General features: G+C 45.6%; 1 protein-coding gene across 1 annotated transcript in view; it reads left to right on the top strand.

Annotated features, from left to right (window-relative positions):
• PLPPR3 (phospholipid phosphatase related 3) overlaps window positions 1-19,244 on the top strand; it is a 248,832-nt gene that overhangs the window by 178,580 nt on the left and 51,008 nt on the right. Inside the window, exon 6 of the mRNA XM_069767849.1 lies at window positions 12,448-12,505. Coding sequence (XP_069623950.1) covers window positions 12,448-12,505 — 58 coding nt within the window. The remainder of the gene's footprint in view (window positions 1-12,447; window positions 12,506-19,244) is intronic.

The raw sequence follows: 19,244 nt of genomic DNA, 5'->3' as shown, positions 1-19,244 counted from the left end.
ACCCTAGCGCAGATGGAGCTTCTGCTAGCTCCATCTGCGCTAGCAGTGACAGACCCGGAAACGCTGCAGCCAGCATCTTGGGTCCGTCACTCAAATGACGGCACATCGCTAGCGCACGCCCATTGTAGGCGTGCGCTAGCGATGCATTCACCATTGCATTCAATGGCGGCGTTAACGGAGTACGTTACACCGCGTTATGCCACGGTGTAACGTACTCCGTTTAACGTATGCCAGGAACGCAATCTGAACCAAGCCTTACAACGTGACATTGGTGGATGGTGTGAGACATGATGTCCAAGATGTGTTTAATCGGATTCAGGTCTGGGGAACGGGAGGGCCAGTCCATAGCTTGAATGTCTTCATCTTGAAGGAACTGCTGACACACTTAAGTCACATGAGGTCTTGCATTGTCCTGCATTAGGAGGAACCCAGGGCCAACCGCACCTGCATACATGATGATACACATGATGAGAGCATTATACTGCCTCTGTACAAATCCCTAGTTAGACCGCACATGGAGTACTGTGTCCAGTTTTGGGCACCGGTGCTCAGGAAGGATATAATGGAACTAGAGAGAGTACAAAGGAGGGCAACAAAATTAATAAAGGGGATGGGAGAACTACAATACCCAGATAGATTAGCGAAATTAGGATTATTTAGTCTAGAAAAAAGACGACTGAGGGGCGATCTAATAACCATGTATAAGTATATAAGGGGACAATACAAATATCTCGCTGAGGATCTGTTTATACCAAGGAAGGTGACGGGCACAAGGGGGCATTCTTTGCGTCTGGAGGAGAGAAGGTTTTTCCACCAACATAGAAGAGGATTCTTTACTGTTAGGGCAGTGAGAATCTGGAATTGCTTGCCTGAGGAGGTGGTGATGGCGAACTCAGTCGGGGGGTTCAAGAGAGGCCTGGATGTCTTCCTGGAGCAGAACAATATTGTATCATACAATTAGGTTCTGTAGAAGGACGTAGATCTGGGGATTTATTATGATGGAATATAGGCTGAACTGGATGGACAAATGTCTTTTTTCGGCCTTACTAACTATGTTACTATGTTACTATGTTACTATGCATACGGTCTCACAAGGGGTTTGAGGATCTCATCTCGGTACCTAATAGCAGTCAGGCTACCTCTGGTGAGCGCATGGAGGGCTGTGCGGCCCTCCAAAGAAATGCCACCCTATACCATTACTGACCCACTACCAAACCGGTCTTGCTGAAGGATGTTGCAGGCAGCAGATAGCTCTCCATGGCATCTCCAGACTCTGTCATGTCTGTCACATGTGCTCAGTGTGAACCTGCTTTCATCTGTGAAGAGCACAGGGCGCAGTGGAGAATTTGCCAATCCTGGTGTTCTGTGGCAAATGCCAAATGTCCTGCACGGTGTTGGGCTGTGAGCACAACCCCCATCTGTGGACGTCGGGCACTCAGACCATCCTCATGGAGTCGATATCTAACCATTTGTGCAGACAAGTGCATATTTGTGGCCTGCTGGAGGTCATTTTGCAGGGCTCTGGCAGTGCTCCTCCTGTTCCTCCTTGCACAAAGGCTGAGGTAGCGGTCCTGATGCTGGGTTGTTGCCCTCCTAAGGCCCCCTCCATGTCTCCTGGTGTACTAGCCTGTCTCCTGATAGCGCTTTCAGCCTACGCTGAAAGACACAGCAAACCTTCTTGCACAGCTTTATGTGCCATCCTGGATGAGCTGTACTACCTGAGCCACTTTTGTGGGTTGTAGAGTCCGTCTCATGCTACCACGGATGTGAAAGCACAACCAACATTCAACAGTGACCAAAACATCAGCCAGAAAGCATTGGTACTGAAATGTGGTCTGTAGTCCCCACCTGCAGAACCACTCCTTTATTGAGTGTGTCATGATAACTGACAAAAATTTCCATCTGTTGTCTATTCCATTTGCACAACAGCAGATGAAATTGATTGTCAAACAGTGTTGCTTCCTAAGTGGACAGTTTGATTTCACAGACGTTTGATTTACTTGGAGTCATATTCTGTAGTTTAAGTGTTCCCTTTATTTTTTTGAGCAGTGTACATAAATTTCACAATATACTGCACACATGCAGTATACATACATAATATACACAGACACACATACTATATACTGTATTTACATGCATATGTATATATATCAGAGGCGTAGCTAGAGCTTTTGCCGCCCGGGGCTGTTCCCGAGTTTGGCGCCCCCCCGGCTCAATACACACAAAGGTTACCAAAAACGGTTTTCCTGTTTTGTAGAACTTAAACTGGGCCTAATGGTGTCACCCCCACATGCCACACCTGTGACTTAATACCACCACACCATGACCAGGCCACATAGTGACCGAATAATACTACATACAAGGGACAAATACCACAACACCATTTCCAGACCACATATTACCACCACATAGTGACTGAATACTACAATACTGATCAGTAATAAAAAAAAACCACAATACTATCACCATAAGTGCCAGTATTCACAGGAGATCTGTACTTCGTATGCAGTGTCTGTGTAGAGGTAATACAGAGATCACTGGTGACATTATACACAGGACCTCTATATAGTATACAGTGTATAGTGTCAGTGTATAGGTAACACTGACTCACCAGTGACGTCTCTAGGTGAAGTCCTTCATCTTTCATCCAGCACAGACCGCCATCATTCCTTCCAGCCAGGACTCGTTTCTGCAGGAAATAACACAGTTATCTCGAGCTCCGCTTGCAGAACACATTACTTAATTTTTCACAACTTCTACATTACATCACATGAAGAAAAAAAGGTGATATAGTGTCACTCTGCACAGTAACAGGACCGCCCCCCCATTTAAAACAGTATACTCAAAAAAATAAACTAAATACATCACTGCAGTAATAATATCCCTTAATTAGCCCCTATGGTAATAATATTCCCCACCCTGGCCCCGTTTCTCATTCCTGGCTCCAGCCATATGTTCTCGCATCCTGCCCTCATGAGTATCCATTCTACCCCATATGATCTCCACATCCTGCCCCACCAGCCTCCATCGTATCCGTCCTGCCCCATGATCCAATCCTGCCCCGTGTCTCCAATCATGCCCCGTATCTACATTCTGCCCATGCCTCAAGTCCTGCCCCCAGTGTGTCCAGCATATTACCCCCATGTTGTCCAGCAATCTGCCCCAGTGTGTCCAGCATATTACCCCCATGTTGTCCAGCAATCTGCCCCAGTGTGTCCAGCATATTACCCCCAGTGTGTCCAGCAATCTGCCCCAGTATGTCCAGCACTGCCCCCAGTGTGTCCAGCAATCTGCCCCAGTGTCCAGCCTTTCCCCAGTGTGTCCAGCAGTCTGCCCCAGTGTGTCCAGCATATTACCCCCAGTGTCCAGCATTGCCCCAGTGTGTCCAGCATATTACCCCCAGTGTGTCCAGCAATCTGCCCCAGTGTCCAGCATTGCCCCAGTGTGTCCAGAAGTCTGCCCCAGGGTCTCCAGCATTGCCTCAATGTGTCCAGAAATCTGCCCCAGGGTCTCCAGTATTGCCCCAGTGTGTCCAGCAATCTGTCCCATGGTCTCCTGTATTGCCCCAGTGTGTCCAGCATTCTGCCCCATGGTCTCCAGTATTGCCCCGGTGTGTCCAGCAATCTGCCCCATGGTCTCCAGTATTGCCCCAGTATGTCCAGAAGTCTGCCCAGGGTCTCCAGCATTGCCTCAATGTGTCCTGAAATCTGCCCCATGGTCTCCAGTATTCAGTGTGTCCAGCAATCTGCCCCATAGTCTCCTGTATTGCCCCAGTGTGTCCAGCATTCTGCCACATGGTCTCCTGTATTGCCCCAGTGTGTCCAGCATTCTGCCCCATGGTTTCCAGTATTGCCCCAGTGTGTCCAGCAATCTGCCCCATGGTCTCCTGTATTGCCCCAGTGTGTCCAGCAATCTGCCCCATGGTCTCCTGTATTGCCCCAGTGTGTCCAGCATTCTGCCACATGGTCTCCTGTATTGCCCCAGTGTGTCCAGCAATCTGCCCCATGGTCTCCTGTATTGCCCCAGTGTGTCCAGCAATCTGCCCCATGGTCTCATGTATTGCCCCAGTGTGTCCAGCAATCTGCCCCATGGTCTCCAGTATTGCCCCAGTGTGTCCAGCAATCTGCCCCATAGTCTCCTGTATTGCCCCAGTGTGTCCAGCAATCTGCCCCATGGTCTCATGTATTGCCCCAGTGTGTCCAGCAATCTGCCCCATGGTCTCCAGTATTGCCCCAGTGTGTCCAGCATTGCCCCAGACAGTCAGACATAAAGAAAAAAAAAAAAAGTAAAATCCTCACCTCTCCCGTTCCTAGCGCAGGTCCGGTGCAGTCAGCGTCTCTCCGGCTCTGCGACGCTCAGGACAGAGAGGCTGAGCGGCGCGCACAGTAGTGACGTCATCGCGCCCTCTGCTCTGAGATGTCGCAGAGTCAGAGGACGCTGTAGCTGCCGGCGCCGCAGGAACCAGGAGAGGTGAGTATAGAGCGGGGGGCGGGGTCCGGTGGTGGGGGGAGCTGGCCCTGGTCGTGGCGGCGGACGGCGCCGCCCGAAGATTTAAAGGGGCGTCTTTTTTTTTTTTTTTTTCTTCTCCAGCAGCGCCGGCCGCCCCCCGCATTGTGCCGCCCGGGGCGGACCGCCCCCCCCGCACCCCTCTTCCTACGCCACTGCCAGACAGTCAGACATAAAGAAAAAAAAAAAAAGTAAAATCCTCACCTCTCCCGTTCCTAGCGCAGGTCCGGTGCAGTCAGCGTCTCTCCGGCTCTGCGACGCTCAGGACAGAGAGGCTGAGCGGCGCGCACAGTAGTGACGTCATCGCGCCCTCTGCTCTGAGACGTCGCAGAGTCAGAGGACGCTGTAGCTGCCGGCGCTGCAGGAACCTGGAGAGGTGAGTATAGAGCGGGGGGCGGGGTCCGGTGGTGGGGGGAGCTGGCCCTGGTCGTGGCGGCGGACGGCGCCGCCCGAAGATTTAAAGGGGCGTCTTTTTTTTTTTTTTTTTTCTTCTCCAGCAGCGCCGGCCGCCCCCCGCATTGTGCCGCCCGGGGCGGACCGCCCCCCCCCGCACCCCCCTTCCTACGCCACTGATATATATATATATTTATATACACACACAAATGCACCACAGATATATACAATCATACTATATACTGTATACATGTCCACACATATACTATATACAAATATACAGTGTATATCCTTACCAGGTCCAGCTGAAGTCACTTGTGCAGATCTCAGGACAGTTTAGGTTCAGGAGCAGCCATGATGATGAGGAGAACACATACACACAGATGGCTGCAGATATCTTCCTGCCCCAGGTCTGACCTTGGCTGTGCTGTGAGACTGCCCCTTCCCCTCACTATCAAATTCTAACCTGGCACTGCAGGAGAGAGAGAGAGGAGATTAGAGGGGGTTTGGGCGAGACGATCAAGGACTTCAGAGGATGCACAGATTTATTCACTGTAAGTAATGCTATACACCCTCTGGGCACTTCATAAAGGGGCTGCAGACACCGGGGCCCCCTTTGTGGGTGGGGGCCACAGGAAACTGCCTTGTTTGCCTGCCTCAAAAGCCGGCCCTGATAGCAACATACTATCACACTACCGCATCGGCAGCATGTCCCAGAGACTTGCTCAACTTGAATCCAGATGGATATGGACTCTTAAGACACTGCATACATCTAGATTGAATTAGAACATCAGTTAGATCCCATTTCTGTAATCGTTTTGTATTACACATTTTTTTACCTCCTTATTTATGTGATCTAACATGTCAGAGGAAAGAGAAATAGGGTCTCTGACACCTTAGTACCGGATCCGTGAACCCCCAACCCCATTCTCCTTCTGATGAAAGAAAATGGCACTGAGCATGTGCCCACCAAGATCTGCTTACCTGCACCAGGCAACCAATGGGATTTTTCTGATTGTTTGCTGTCTTTTGATTACTGTGATAGACCTTATGACAGTGATCAAAAGCCCCCAATATTTGTAAATATGGAAGCTACTGGGCTGCCCCCTTCTCTAAAAAGTTAATTTATATCAGATCTTCAATACAAAAAGTGAAACTCATATATTATATAGAGTCATTGCAAACAGAGTGATCTATTCCAAGTGTTCATTTCTGTTAATGTTGATGATTATGGCTTACAGTCAATGAAAACCCCAAACTCATTATCTCAGTAAGTTAGAATGCTTTATAACACCAGCTTAGAAAATTATTTTAAAATCCGAAATGTTGGCTTGCTGAAATGTATGTTCAGTAAATGCACTCAATACGTGGTTGGGGTTCCTTTTGCTTCAGTTACTGCATGAATACGGCATAGCATGGAGGCGATCAGCCTGTGACACTGCTGAGGTGTTATGTGGTTTGATAGCGCTGACTTTGGTCTTGATAAAACACAGTGGACCTACACAAGCAGATGACATGGCTCCCCAAACCATCACTGATTGTAGAAACTTCACAGTAGACCTCAAGCAGCTTGGATTGTGGCCTCTACACTCTTCCTCCACACTCTGAGACCTTGATTTCCAAATGAAATGCAAAATGTACTTTCCTCTGAAAACAACACCTTGGACCACTGAGCAACAGTCCAGTTCTTTTTCTCCTTGACCCAGGTAAGACACATCTGGCATTGTCTACAAAGAATGCGACACTTGTAGCCCATGTCTTGGATACGTCTGTGTGTGGTGGCTCTTGAAGCAATGACTCCAGCAGCAGTCCACTCCTTTTGAATCTTCCCCCAAATGTTTAATGGCCTTTTTTTTAGCAATCCTTTAAAGGCTGCGGTTATCCCTGTTGCTTGTTCCCCTTTTTCTATCACACATTTTCCTTCAACTCAACTTTCCATTAATATGCTTAATATACAGCACTCTGTGAACAGCCAGCGCCTTTAGCAATGACCTTTTGTTGCTTACCCTCCTTGTGGAGTGTGTCAATGACTGTCTTTTGGGCATCTGTCAAGTCAGCAGTCTTCCCCATGATGATAGAGCCTACTAAGGGACCTTTTTAATTGCTTAGGAAGACTTTGCCGGAGTTTATTGTTAATTTTTTTAATTTACTGAGATAATGACTTTTTTGGTTTTCATTGACTGTAAGCCATAATCATCAACATCAACAGAAATAAACTCTTGAAATAGATCACTCTGTCTGTAATGACTTTATATAATACTAGATGGCAGCCCGATTCTAAAGAATCGGGAGTCTAGAATCCATACATACTTTATTTATTCAAATGTAAGAATAATACAATTAATAAATAATAGTAAGAAAGAACAAAAAATGGCTGCACTCACCAGCTCTTGACAATTCTTAGAAGAGGTTAATAAACGGCAGTCTCTCAGTATAACAGTCAGTGAATAATAGGCAGTATATGGAGAAAACCCCAAACAAAAGTTCAAAATTGGTGTGAAAATGTCACTGAACCACTTCACAACTAAATATATATAGTTTTGGTAAATGGTATTATCATTTTTTTGACGAAATTCGGCAGGAGCTTGAAGAGCAACGTCACTGGGCCCGCCTCCACGCAGTAGAAACTTGCTGTGAGGTTAAAATTCAAAAATCACACCAAAATGGCGGGCGGAGTGTGTCACAGTACGGCACGTTTCTGATTGGTCGCTCGCAGCAGGCGGCAACCAATCAGACACTGGACACTGTTGACGTCACTTAGCTCCGGACATTAGCTCCGGACATTAGCTCCGGACATTATCTCCGCACATTAGCTCCGGACATTAGCTCCGGACATTAGCTCCGGACAAAGCCACAGAAGTTGGCACAAATTGCAGGAAGTAGTATTCTAGGCAATTATATATTAGATATGAGTTTCACCTTTTGTATTGAAGAACTGAAATAAATTAACTTTTTGAAGATATTCTAATTTAGTGAGAAGCATATATAAATATATAAGAAAAAAGATGAGGGCACTCACCGGTCTTCATGAAATACAAAACTTTTATTGGCAACACATCCAGATAAAATTCATGGCCGGGAACGACGGAGCCGAAGCTCGTGTGAGCAGGGGAGAACAGGGACGACAGCCGTTTCGAGCTGTGCTTGCGCTTCTACGGGTCAGTTAGCGCAAGGGCAAGACAGCGGAAATATAGTGCCGGCCATGACACCTCCCTCCACCACCAAATCCCTCCCACAAAACTAAAATACACTCATGTTAAAAAGCACAATCTAAAACAACATGACGCAATATGCATTTCTAACAATTCGCGAATATAGGCTGAGACACAGAACCAAATTACTGAACTCCTACGAACAGTGCGTATACACATATATACAAGAGCAATATCACATTCCTTGTAACGTTTACTTCGCAAACGGCAACTTGCTACATATACCAAGAACTACCTAAGTTAACCCCTTAATCAGAGAAATATCGAAAGATCTACCCTGTCATTAAAGCCTAAAGGGCCCACCGCGTTACTGCGCATGATCCATCTCGCCTCGGCTCTAAGGAGCAAGTTTTCCAGTTGCTGTGACCGCCAGTACGGCGCCGTGCACTTCCTCTGTGCTTTCCTTACCCAAACCTGGGTGGTTAGTGGCGTTCGTCAGTGCGGCACTGCATGCTCTTCTGTTTCATTTCACACCCAGTTGCGGTGTTGCGCCAGCAAGGGTCTAATCGGACTTCAATCCCAGTTGGGGTTGAGTTCGCTGACTACTTGCTCGCGCTTTAGGTGCGGTACCGCGGTCCTGTGCCTTAACAGGATTGCTTCTTTCACGCTGGGTAAGGTTAACCCACGCGTGTATACTCTAGTGTACCGCCATATAGTCTGCTAATTGCTAGCAGCAGGTTTTCACCTGCACGGTGGACCCCGGACTGCGAACGCATCTATACCATCTGTCTTGGTGCGTTCCGCCAGTCCTAACAACTAGTTAACCCCTTCAGTGAACACCGTAAAAATAAAAAATAAAAAACGAGGCAAAAACAATGCTTTATCATCATAGCGCCACACAAAAAGTGGCATAACACGCGATAAAAAAGACGGATATAAATAAACATGGTACCACTGAAAATGTCATCTTCTTCCGCAAAAAACGAGTAGCCATACAGCATCATCAGCGAAAAAATAAAAAAGTTATAGCCCTCAGAATAAAGCGATGCAAAAATAATTATTTTTTCTATAAAATAGTTTTAATTGTATAAAAGCACCAAAACATAAAAAATGATATAAATGAGGTATCGCTGTAATCGTACTGACTTGAAGAATAAAACTGCTTTATCAATTTTTCCAAACGCGGAACCGTATAAACGCCCCCCAAAAGAAATTCATTAATTCCTGGTTTTTGTTAATTCTGTCTAACAAAAATCGGAATAAAAAGCGATCAAAAAATATCATGTGCCCAAAAATGGTACCAATAAAAACGTCAACTCGCCCCGCAAAAAAAACAAGACCTCACATGACTCTGTGGACCAAATATGGAAAAATTATAGCTCTCAAAATGTGGTAACGCAAAAACTATTTTTTGCAATAAAAAGCGTCTTTTAGTATGTGACAGCTGCCAAGCATAAAAACCCACTATAAAAACCCGCTATAAATAGTAAATCAAACTCCCTTTTATCATCGCCTTGGTTAGGGAAAAATATAAAAAAAAAGTATTTATTTCTATTTTCCCATTAGGGTTAGGGTTATGGCTACAGTTAGGGTTAGGGCCAAAATTAAGGTTAGGGTCAGGGCTAGAGTTAGGGTTAGGGTGGGGGCTAAAGTTAGGGTTAGGGTTGAGGCTAATGTTAGAATTAGGGTTGGGGCTAAAGTTAGGGTTAGGGTTTGGATTACATTTACGGTTGGGATTAGGGTTAGGGGTGTGTTGGAGTTAGGGGTGTGGTTAGGGTTGGGATTAGGGTTAGGGGCGTGTTCAGGTTAGGGGTGCGGTTATGGTTAAGGTCGGGATTAGGGATGGGGTGTGTTGGGGTTAGGGTTCGAGTTTGAATTTGGGGGGTTTCCACTGTTTAGGCACATCAGGGGCTCTCCTAATGCGACATGACATCCTATTTCAATTCCAGACAATTTTGCTTCTTCCCTTCCGAGCTCTGCCATAACCTCATAAAAGGACAGTGGTCAGAATTGTAAAAACAGTGATTTTACATATGGGGTATCGGCATAGTCAGGACAAATTGTGCAACAACTTTTAGGGTCCAATTACTCCTGTTACCCTAGGTAAAATAAAACAAATTGGATCTGAAATAATTTTTTTGTCAAAAAAGTTAAATGTTCTTTTTTTTTTTTTAAAACATTACAAAAAATCCTGTAAAACACCTGAAGAGTTAATAAACTTTTTGAATATAATTTTGAGCACCTTGAGGGGTGTAGTTTTTAGAATGGTCTCACACTTGGATATTTTCTATCATATAGACCCCTCAAAGTGACTTCAAATGTGATGTGGTCCCTAAAAAAATGGTGTTGTAAAAATTAGAAATTGCTAGTCAACTTTTAACCGTTACAACTCCCTAACAAAAAAAAAATTTTGGTTCAAAAATTGTGCTGATGTAAAGTAGACATGTGGGAAATGTTACTTACTAAGTATTTTGTGTGACATATCTCTGTGATTTAAGGACATGAAAATTCAATTTGGAAAATTGCAAAATTTTCAAAATTTTTGCCAAATTTCATTTTTTTTCACAAATAAACGCAAGTAATGCCAAGGAATTTTTACCACTAACATGAAGTACAATATGTCACAATATGGGCAGCACGGTGGCGCAGTGGATAGCACAGCAGCCTTGCAGCGCTGGAGTCCTGGATTCAAGCCCCACTAAGGACAACATCTGCAAAGAGTTTGTATGTTCTCTCCGTGTTTGCGTCGGGTTCTCCGGTTTCCTCCCACATTCCAAAGACATACTGATAGGTAATTTAGATTGTGAGCCCCAATGGGGACAGCAACGATAATGTGTGCAACCTGTAAAGCGCTGCGAAATATGTTAGCGCTATATAAAAATAAAGATTATTATTATTATATGTCCTGAGAAAACCATGTCAGAATCACCAGGATCCATGCAAGCGTTCCAGAGTTACAACCTCATAAAGGGACAGTGGTCAGAATTGTAAAAATGTGCCCGGTCATGCAAACCACCTTTGGGGGTTAAGGGGTTAATCTTTTCCTTTTATTAGCCAGTCTCAGATATGGCTTTTTCTTTGCCACTCTGCCCTGAAGACCAGCATCCCGGAGTCGCCTCTTCACTGTAGACATTGACTCTGGCGTTTTGCGGGTACTATTTAAGGAAATCTGCCAGTTGAGGACCTGTGAGGTGTCGATTTCTCAAACTACAGACTCTAATGTACTTATCTTGTTGCTCAGTTGTGCAGTGGGGCCTCCCACTTCTCTTTCTACTCTGGTTAGAGCCTGTTTGTGTTCTCCACCGAAGGGAGTAGTACACACTGTTGAAGGAATTCTTCAGTTTCTTGGCAATTTCTTGCATGGAATAGCCTTCATTTCTAAGAACAAGAATAGACTGTGGAGTTTCACATGAACGTTTTTTTTCTGACCATTTTGAGTGTTTAATGGAACCAACAAATGTAATGCTCCAGATTCTCAAATAGCTCAAAGGAAGGTAAGGTTTATAGGTTCTCTAATCAGCCAAACTGTTTTCAGCTGTGCTAACATACTTGCACAAGGGTTTTCAAGGGTATTCTAACCATCCATTAGCCTTCTTACACAGCAAACACAAAGTGTTACAAAGACTGAGTGCTGAGCACACACACCAAACAAAGCTAAGCTACAACTGACACTGGACTTCTCACAGATAGCCAGCTAAATAGCCAGCAAATAATAAAAGGAGTGAGGCACCATGCTAGACCAAATTGAGCTGTCAATCAAACTGCTGAAAGCCCAGAACACCCCAGGGTCAGATTTGATGATGGCACTGTCACTCACAATACTGACAGCCCAACACACTTCAGATCCCATAGGGCGGCTGAGTTTGTCACACACATCAGCCCTAGGCCACAATGATGAAACCATGACACATTCAAAGGTGTCAAAGGTTCAGAGTTTATGGTAGAAATTAGGTACAACTGCTTGCTATAATGTATGTTTGGTTTATTGCTATATCTGCGATTTGGCCGTGTAGTAGTCTGTCACATGTTGGCACTTTTATACTCCTCTAATTTATGATTATTTTTTTGAAAGAAAAAAATCTTGTTTCTGCCATGTAAAATGTTATTTAAGTGTGTGCTGAGATTTATCTTTGCTATAATGTATGTATATATATATATATATACATATATATATATATATAAAATACTGTATGTGTATATATATATATATATATATATATATATATATATATATATATATATATACACTGTATATATACATTCACACCACACACTGTGGCAAGCAGTTGTACCTAATTTCTAGAAGGAGCCCTCGGTATGGAGACTACTTGTAAGTTGCTACCTAAAATTCAGATTTGTATGTGTTCAATATTAATATTCTAAAATTTGTTTTCAGGAAGACATTTCCATCACAACATGCCACTCTTTCAGCATTTGCAGCGGTCTATGTGTCTGTAAGTATATATCTATACATTTTTTTATACGGTTATCAATGTCTAAAAAACAAACGGGGAGGTATAAGGCAGGCATCATACCTAACATACAAAAATACAGTCCGTTTTTTACGTCCGAGATACGCAGAAAAGTTCCTGAACAGTGATTCGTATTCAAAGCAAGGATGCAATTTTTTTCTTCGAAAAGTATCTGCGTGTCACCTTATGGCATCCGTATAGCATCCGTATGGTCAGCTTTGTTTGCCGGCCTGCAAAATGGACATATAATGGATCCCTGGGCTCAAATATTCGTGAAAACATATATACAGTCTGTCAGTGAGACACACAAATATATATATATATATATATATATATATATATATATATATATATATATATATATATATATATATATACAGTACAGACCAAAAGTTTGGACACACTTTCTCATTTAAAGATTTTTCTGTATTTTCATGACTATGAAAATTGTAAATTCACACTGAAGGCATCAAAACTGTGAATTAACACATGTGGAATTATATACTTAACAAAAAAGTGTGAAACAACTGAATATATGTCTTATATTCTAGGTTCTTCAAAGTAGTCACCTTTTGCTTTGATGACTGCTTTGCACACCATTGGCATTCTCTTGATGAGCTCCAAGAGGTAGTCACCGGAAATGGTTTTCACTTCACAGGTGTGCCCTGGGATTTCTTGCCTTATAAATGGGGTTGGGACCATCAGTTGTGTTGTGCAGAAGTCTGGTGGATACACAGCTGATAGTCCTACTGAATAGACTGTTAGAATTTGTATTATGGCAAGAAAAAGCAGCAAAGTAAAGAAAACAAGTGGCCATCATTACTTTAAGAAATGAAGGTCAGTCAGTCCGAAAAATTGGGAAAACTTTGAAAGTGTCCCCAAGTGCAGTTGCAAAAACCATCAACCGGTACAAAGAAACTGGCTTACATCAGGACTGTCCCAGGAAAGGAAGACCAAGAGTCACCTCTGCTTCTGAGGATAAGTTTATCCAAGTCACCAGCCTCAGAAATCGCAGGTTAACAGCAGCTCAGATTAGAGACCAGATCGATGCCACACAGAGTTCTAGCAGCAGACACATCTCTACAACAACTGTTAAGAGGAGACTTTGTGCAGCAGGCCTTCATGGTAAAATAGCTGCTAGGAGGGGGGCGTGGCTTGCAGAGGGAAGGGAGCAGTCGTATTTCACAGGAGCTCCTGCTATTCCCTTTAAAAAGCAGCTAAAAGCTTACTAAAAATTGGAAATATTGGTCTTATCTACCACCAAATCATGACCGGACCTAGCCCCAAGCAGATCAAAGCAGCCCTGGGGGAGAAAAACCCCTTTCCAGGCCATGAGAAGACCAGGGCACACAGCAGAGGCATGCAGGCTGCGGAGGGAAGCTGGAACAAGCCTGTACTCAGAGAGCTGGCTCATAGCCAGTTTCAAGCTAAGCGTGGATCATCTCTAACCCAGCTGATGAGCAGCAGCAGTAACCCTGAAGCAGCAAGGACGGAGGGAGATCGGAGATCTGCGGAGGATCGGCGCGACAGCAGCCGGCGGGTGGGAGCTGAAGTAAGAGCGGCGGCCACGGAGAAGCAGATGCCCTGCAGAAACCTGCAGCATACAGGATCCCGGGGAGCAGCGGTGAGCACTCGGAGAGCTGCGGTGGAAACATATACGCGCACAGGAGCTGGTGACCGGCGGGAGGGAAATCCAGACAAAGCGGCGCTCACAGTGAAGCGAGCGCCCGCCGGTAAAATACAGCGCCTTGCCGGGTCACCAGAAAAAGCAGGTGATGCGGCGATCAGGGGCAGGAGGACAACAGCTGATATCAGCACCAGCGAACAGCGGGGTGGAGGAGCGGAGGAACCAGTGGTCACTCAGAAACAAGAGCACACTGGGTCGACCGCAGCTGGACCCCGGCAGAGGAGAGGACTGAGCCACAATGCACAGGTATTTGTGCCAAGACTACACATGATGCAGGGCTCTGTGGCACGGGCAGAGACAGGGGAGGAGAGGGAGAATCCTTCGCAGGGGCAGCGTCAGACCGATAAATTATGTCCCCAGCAGAAGCAATACTGACTCCAGCCCTGGAAAACACATCCCATCTAACCTTTGGGACCTCCCACATCACATTTAGCAATGCTGACAATGATTTTAATAATCAACCTTACACTAACCGCTCCAGTACCAGGGAAACCACAGATGAAGCGGTATTTAAAGAGACAGTGCATCAGAAACTCTCTCAGTGCGCTTCACCTGTTGTTGACCAAAATCTGGGAGCCCGTTGTGAAAATGGTGCAATCAAAAGATTAACCCTAAAGGAGCATCTAAGACATGCTGAAGATACAGCTAGTACTCCCTCTACAACAGATGCGAAATTTAAGCAACAGTGCTTTGAATTCTTTAGGGAGATTAATTATCTACATGGAAATAATGACCGAAGCACCCCTACTGCTGTCAGTGACAACGAAACTTCAACAGACAACTCGGGTGACTCTGTGGCATCATCAGACAGTTTGGATAGCGTAGATTCTGAACAATTTTTTGAATATATAGACTCTTCCCAATCTAAAGAAAGTGAACTCTCCAACTCATCCCCATCCACCTACTTATACACAAAGAAGGAAACAATATATGTAAATTCTAACTCAACTGGAAGGCTTATTGACGAGGAGTCATTCCTCAACTTATTACAGATTGATAACATCCAGGCATCCGACAATCACCCTACAGTATGCTTCATGGTTAACATTCTTAAAGCCCTTCTAGCCTCAGTTAAACACATAGGAAAGCAGGTCTTTAGAGAAGGCGAAAATTACTTCCTGATGAGTCTTGAGACTCAATTCTTGGAACAAGAGGGAACTAACAAAACGATAGCCTCAGAAGCTTTCATTAAAAGACTCTTTAGGGATTCATTAACAAAAATGGTCAAAGTCACTCATTCAAACTCTTCTGGAGCCTCGGTTGATTCGACTTCTAATCCCGATTTGCCATACGCTTTCAAAGAAGACCTTAATCTCAACATTGTTCAAAATATACCATTAATCTCGGATTCACTAGACAAGATTAAAAAGGACATGGCTTATCTCAAAACCAGCCTACTCGACTATGAAGATTTTAAGAGGAAGAACAACATAAAGGTCAGGGGGCTACCTGAGTCAGTTCAGACTCATCAACTGAAAGGATATATCTACTCAATGGTTACTTCTTTTTTCCCTAATATTGGTGAGAACTGTCTGATTGAAAAAGCTTTCAGGGTGCGTAGACCTCCCTCCGTACCACAAGATATAGCAGGGGACGTTACCACCACTTTCTATCCAAATTGGATAAAAAATGCACTCTTCGGATTACCAAACGACCCAAAATTCCTTGCATCCCCATACAGCGGTTTAGTCTTTTTTAAGGACTTATCAAAAGGCACGTTAAAAAAAGGAGGGCTCTTGCCCAATTCACATCTGATCTCCGACGAGCTGGACTTTCCTACACCTGGACTAGATCCTCGACTCTCCAAGTCAAATATGCGATAAACTTTTTTTATATTTCTTTTCAAGAAGGAAACGACTTCTTTGAATACACCAGGCTAAAACTCAAGGGCCTCTCTTGAAATGTCTCTTTCACAAAGCAGGTCGGTTGGCCTGCCCGGAAAAATGCAAAACATTTTCCTTAATATTTCATAACCACAGGCTAGGGTGGCAAAAATCCATTTCCATTTCTATAGCAGTCTTTGATTGAGCCGAACTTTTACCCCACATTCACTGGATTACTGAGACTCTTCCAGTGGAAGGTCTGGGATCACTTAAGGGTGACCCAGACAAGGCAGAGGCACACTTACTAGCATAACGCTCATATATAACGTTGTTCAAGCTTATGACTTTTCTTCAGTTTTTTTTAAGGTTCAAATACACAGCATACTTTAAGCTTTTCAGATATTTTTATAGACTGGACAGTATGCTACCGACTTTTCTTTGGCTAAATTGGTGTGTGCATGTGTGTTTTTCTGCCTTTTCTTTTAGGTATGGACATCAAGCAACTGACACCTGTTTTAATATGTTGAAATTACTATATACATACCTATTTTATTTATCTTACCTCCCCCCGTACCCTTTCCGTTCCCCTCCCTCCCTCTTCCTTTCCCTACTTCCCTCAAACGCAAAGCAAACTATAAGCTACTGAAAATGCAATGTAAAAGTTTTAAAATGTTTATATAAAAATTATTTGAAAAATAGCTGCTAGGAAACCATTGCTAAGGACAGGCAACAAGCAGAAGAGACTTGTTTGGGCTAAAGAACACAAGGAATGGACATTAGACCAGTGGAAATCTGTGCTTTGGTCTGATGAGTCCAAATTTGAGATCTTTGGTTCCAACCACCATGTCTTTGTGTGACACAGAAAAGGTGAACGGATGGACTCTACATGCCTGGTTCCCACCGTGAAGCATGGAGGAGGAGGTGTGATGGTGTGGAGGTGCTTCGCTGGTGACACTGTTGGGGATTTATTCAAAATTGAAGGCATACTGAACTAGCATGGCTACCACAGCATCTTGCAGCGGCATGCTATTCCATCCGGTTTGCGTTTAGTTGGACCATCATTTATTTTTCAACAGGACAATGACCCCAAACACCTCCAGGCTGTGTAAGGGCTATTTTACCAAGAAGGTGAGTGATGGCGTGCTACGCCGGATGACTTGGCCTCCACAGTCATCAGACCTGAACCCAATCGAGAGGGTTTGGGGTGAGCTGGACCGCAGAGTGAAGGCAAAAGGGCCAACAAGTGCTAAGCATCTCTGGGAACTCCTTCAAGATTGTTGGAAGACCATTCCCGGTGACTACCTCTTGAAGCCCAATCATGAGAATGCCAAGAGTGTGCAAAGCAGTCATCAAAGCAAAAGGTGGCTACTTTGAAGAACCTAGAATATAAGACATATTTTCAGTTGTTTCACAATTTTTTGTTAAGTATATAATTCCGCATGTGTTATTTCATAGTTTTGATGCCTTCAGTGTGAAATTACAATTTTCATAGTCATGAAAATACAGAAAATTATTTAAATGAGAAGGTGTGTCCAAACTTTTGGTCTGTACTGTATATATATATATAAAAATATATATCTATAATATAACGCTGGGAGCGTCACTCTGTCCGAAGCCTTTATAGACTACGCAAGCGCAAGCGCCGGCGCAGTCTGGGCCTCACAGAGTGACGCTCCCAGGAGATCGCGGTATGCGTAAACACTGAACGCACACCGCGATCTCCACCGGATAGCAGGGACCGCGAGGAGGGTAAGTATCTGGAGGGTTCCAGCGCTGGAACGGGACAGACAGGTGAGTATAGCAAGTGCTGGGGGCCTGAGCTAGCGGTGACTCCGGCACCTGACCCCCACAGCGCGCCGGTGTCCCCGCCTGCTCAGGCCCCCAGCACTCGGCGCCCAGCGACGATAGGTGAGTATGGTATTTTTTTTTTTTTTATATATATATGGCAGCAGCATACGGGGCATATATAATGCAGCATCTTATGGGGGGCATATAATACAATGGTGGCACAGGATGGGAGCAGCACATGACAGAACGGGGGCGCAGGATGGGAGCAGCACATAACAGAAGGGGCGCAGGATGGCAGCAGCACATGACAGAATGGGCACAGGATGGTAGCCGCACATGACAGAACGGGGGCGCAGGATGGCAGCAGCACATGACAGAATGGGGGCGCAAGATGGGAGCAGCACATGACAGAACAGGGGCGCAGGATGGGAGCAGCACATGACAGAATGGGGCACAAGATGGGAGCAGCACATGACAGAACGGGGGCAGAGGATGGCAGCAGCACATGACAGAACGGGCGCAGGATGGGAGCAGCACATGACAGAACAGGGGCGCAGGATGGGAGCAGCACATGACAGAACGGGGGTGCAGGATGGCAGCAGCACATGACAGAACGGGGGCGCAGGATGGGAGCAGCACATGACAGAACAGGGGCGCAGGATGGCAGCAGCACATGACAGAACGGGGGCGCAGGATGGGAGCAGCACATGTCACAATGGGGGCGCAAGATGGGAGCAGCACATGACAGAACAGGGGCGCAGGATGGGAGCAGCACATGACAGAATGGGGCACAAGATGGGAGCAGCACATGACAGAACGGGGGCACAGGATGGCAGCAGCACATGACAGAACGGGCGCAGGATGAGAGCAGCACATGACAGAACAGGGGCGCAGGATGGGAGCAGCACATGACAGAACGGGGGCGCAGGATGGCAGCAGCATATGACAGAACGGGGGCGCAGGATGGGAGCAGCACATGTCACAATGGGGGCGCAGGATGGGAGCAGCACATGACAGAATGGGGGCGCAGGATGGGAGCAGCACATGAAAGAATGGGGGCACAGGATGGGTGCTGCACATGACAGAACGGGGGCACAGGATGGGAGCATCACATGACAGGATGGGAGCAGCAAATGACAGAATGGAGGTGCAGGATGGGTGCAGAACATGTCAGAATGGGGGCGCAGGATGGGTGCAACACATGACAGAACGGGGGCGCAGGATGGGAGCAGCACATGACAGAACAGGGGCGAAGGATGGGAGCAGCACATGAAAGAACGGGGGCACAGGATGGGAGCAGCACATGACAGAACGGGGGCACAGGATGGGAGCATCACATGACAGGATGGGAGCAGCAAATGACAGAATGGAGGCGCAGGATGGGTGCAGAACATGTCAGAATGGAGGCGCAGGATGGGTGCAG

Source organism: Ranitomeya imitator, chromosome 1 (assembly GCF_032444005.1).
Source record: "Ranitomeya imitator isolate aRanImi1 chromosome 1, aRanImi1.pri, whole genome shotgun sequence".
Lineage (NCBI taxonomy): Eukaryota > Metazoa > Chordata > Amphibia > Anura > Dendrobatidae > Ranitomeya > Ranitomeya imitator.
Note: the sequence above shows the minus strand (reverse complement) of the source record. Positions and strands in the feature narration are given on the sequence as shown.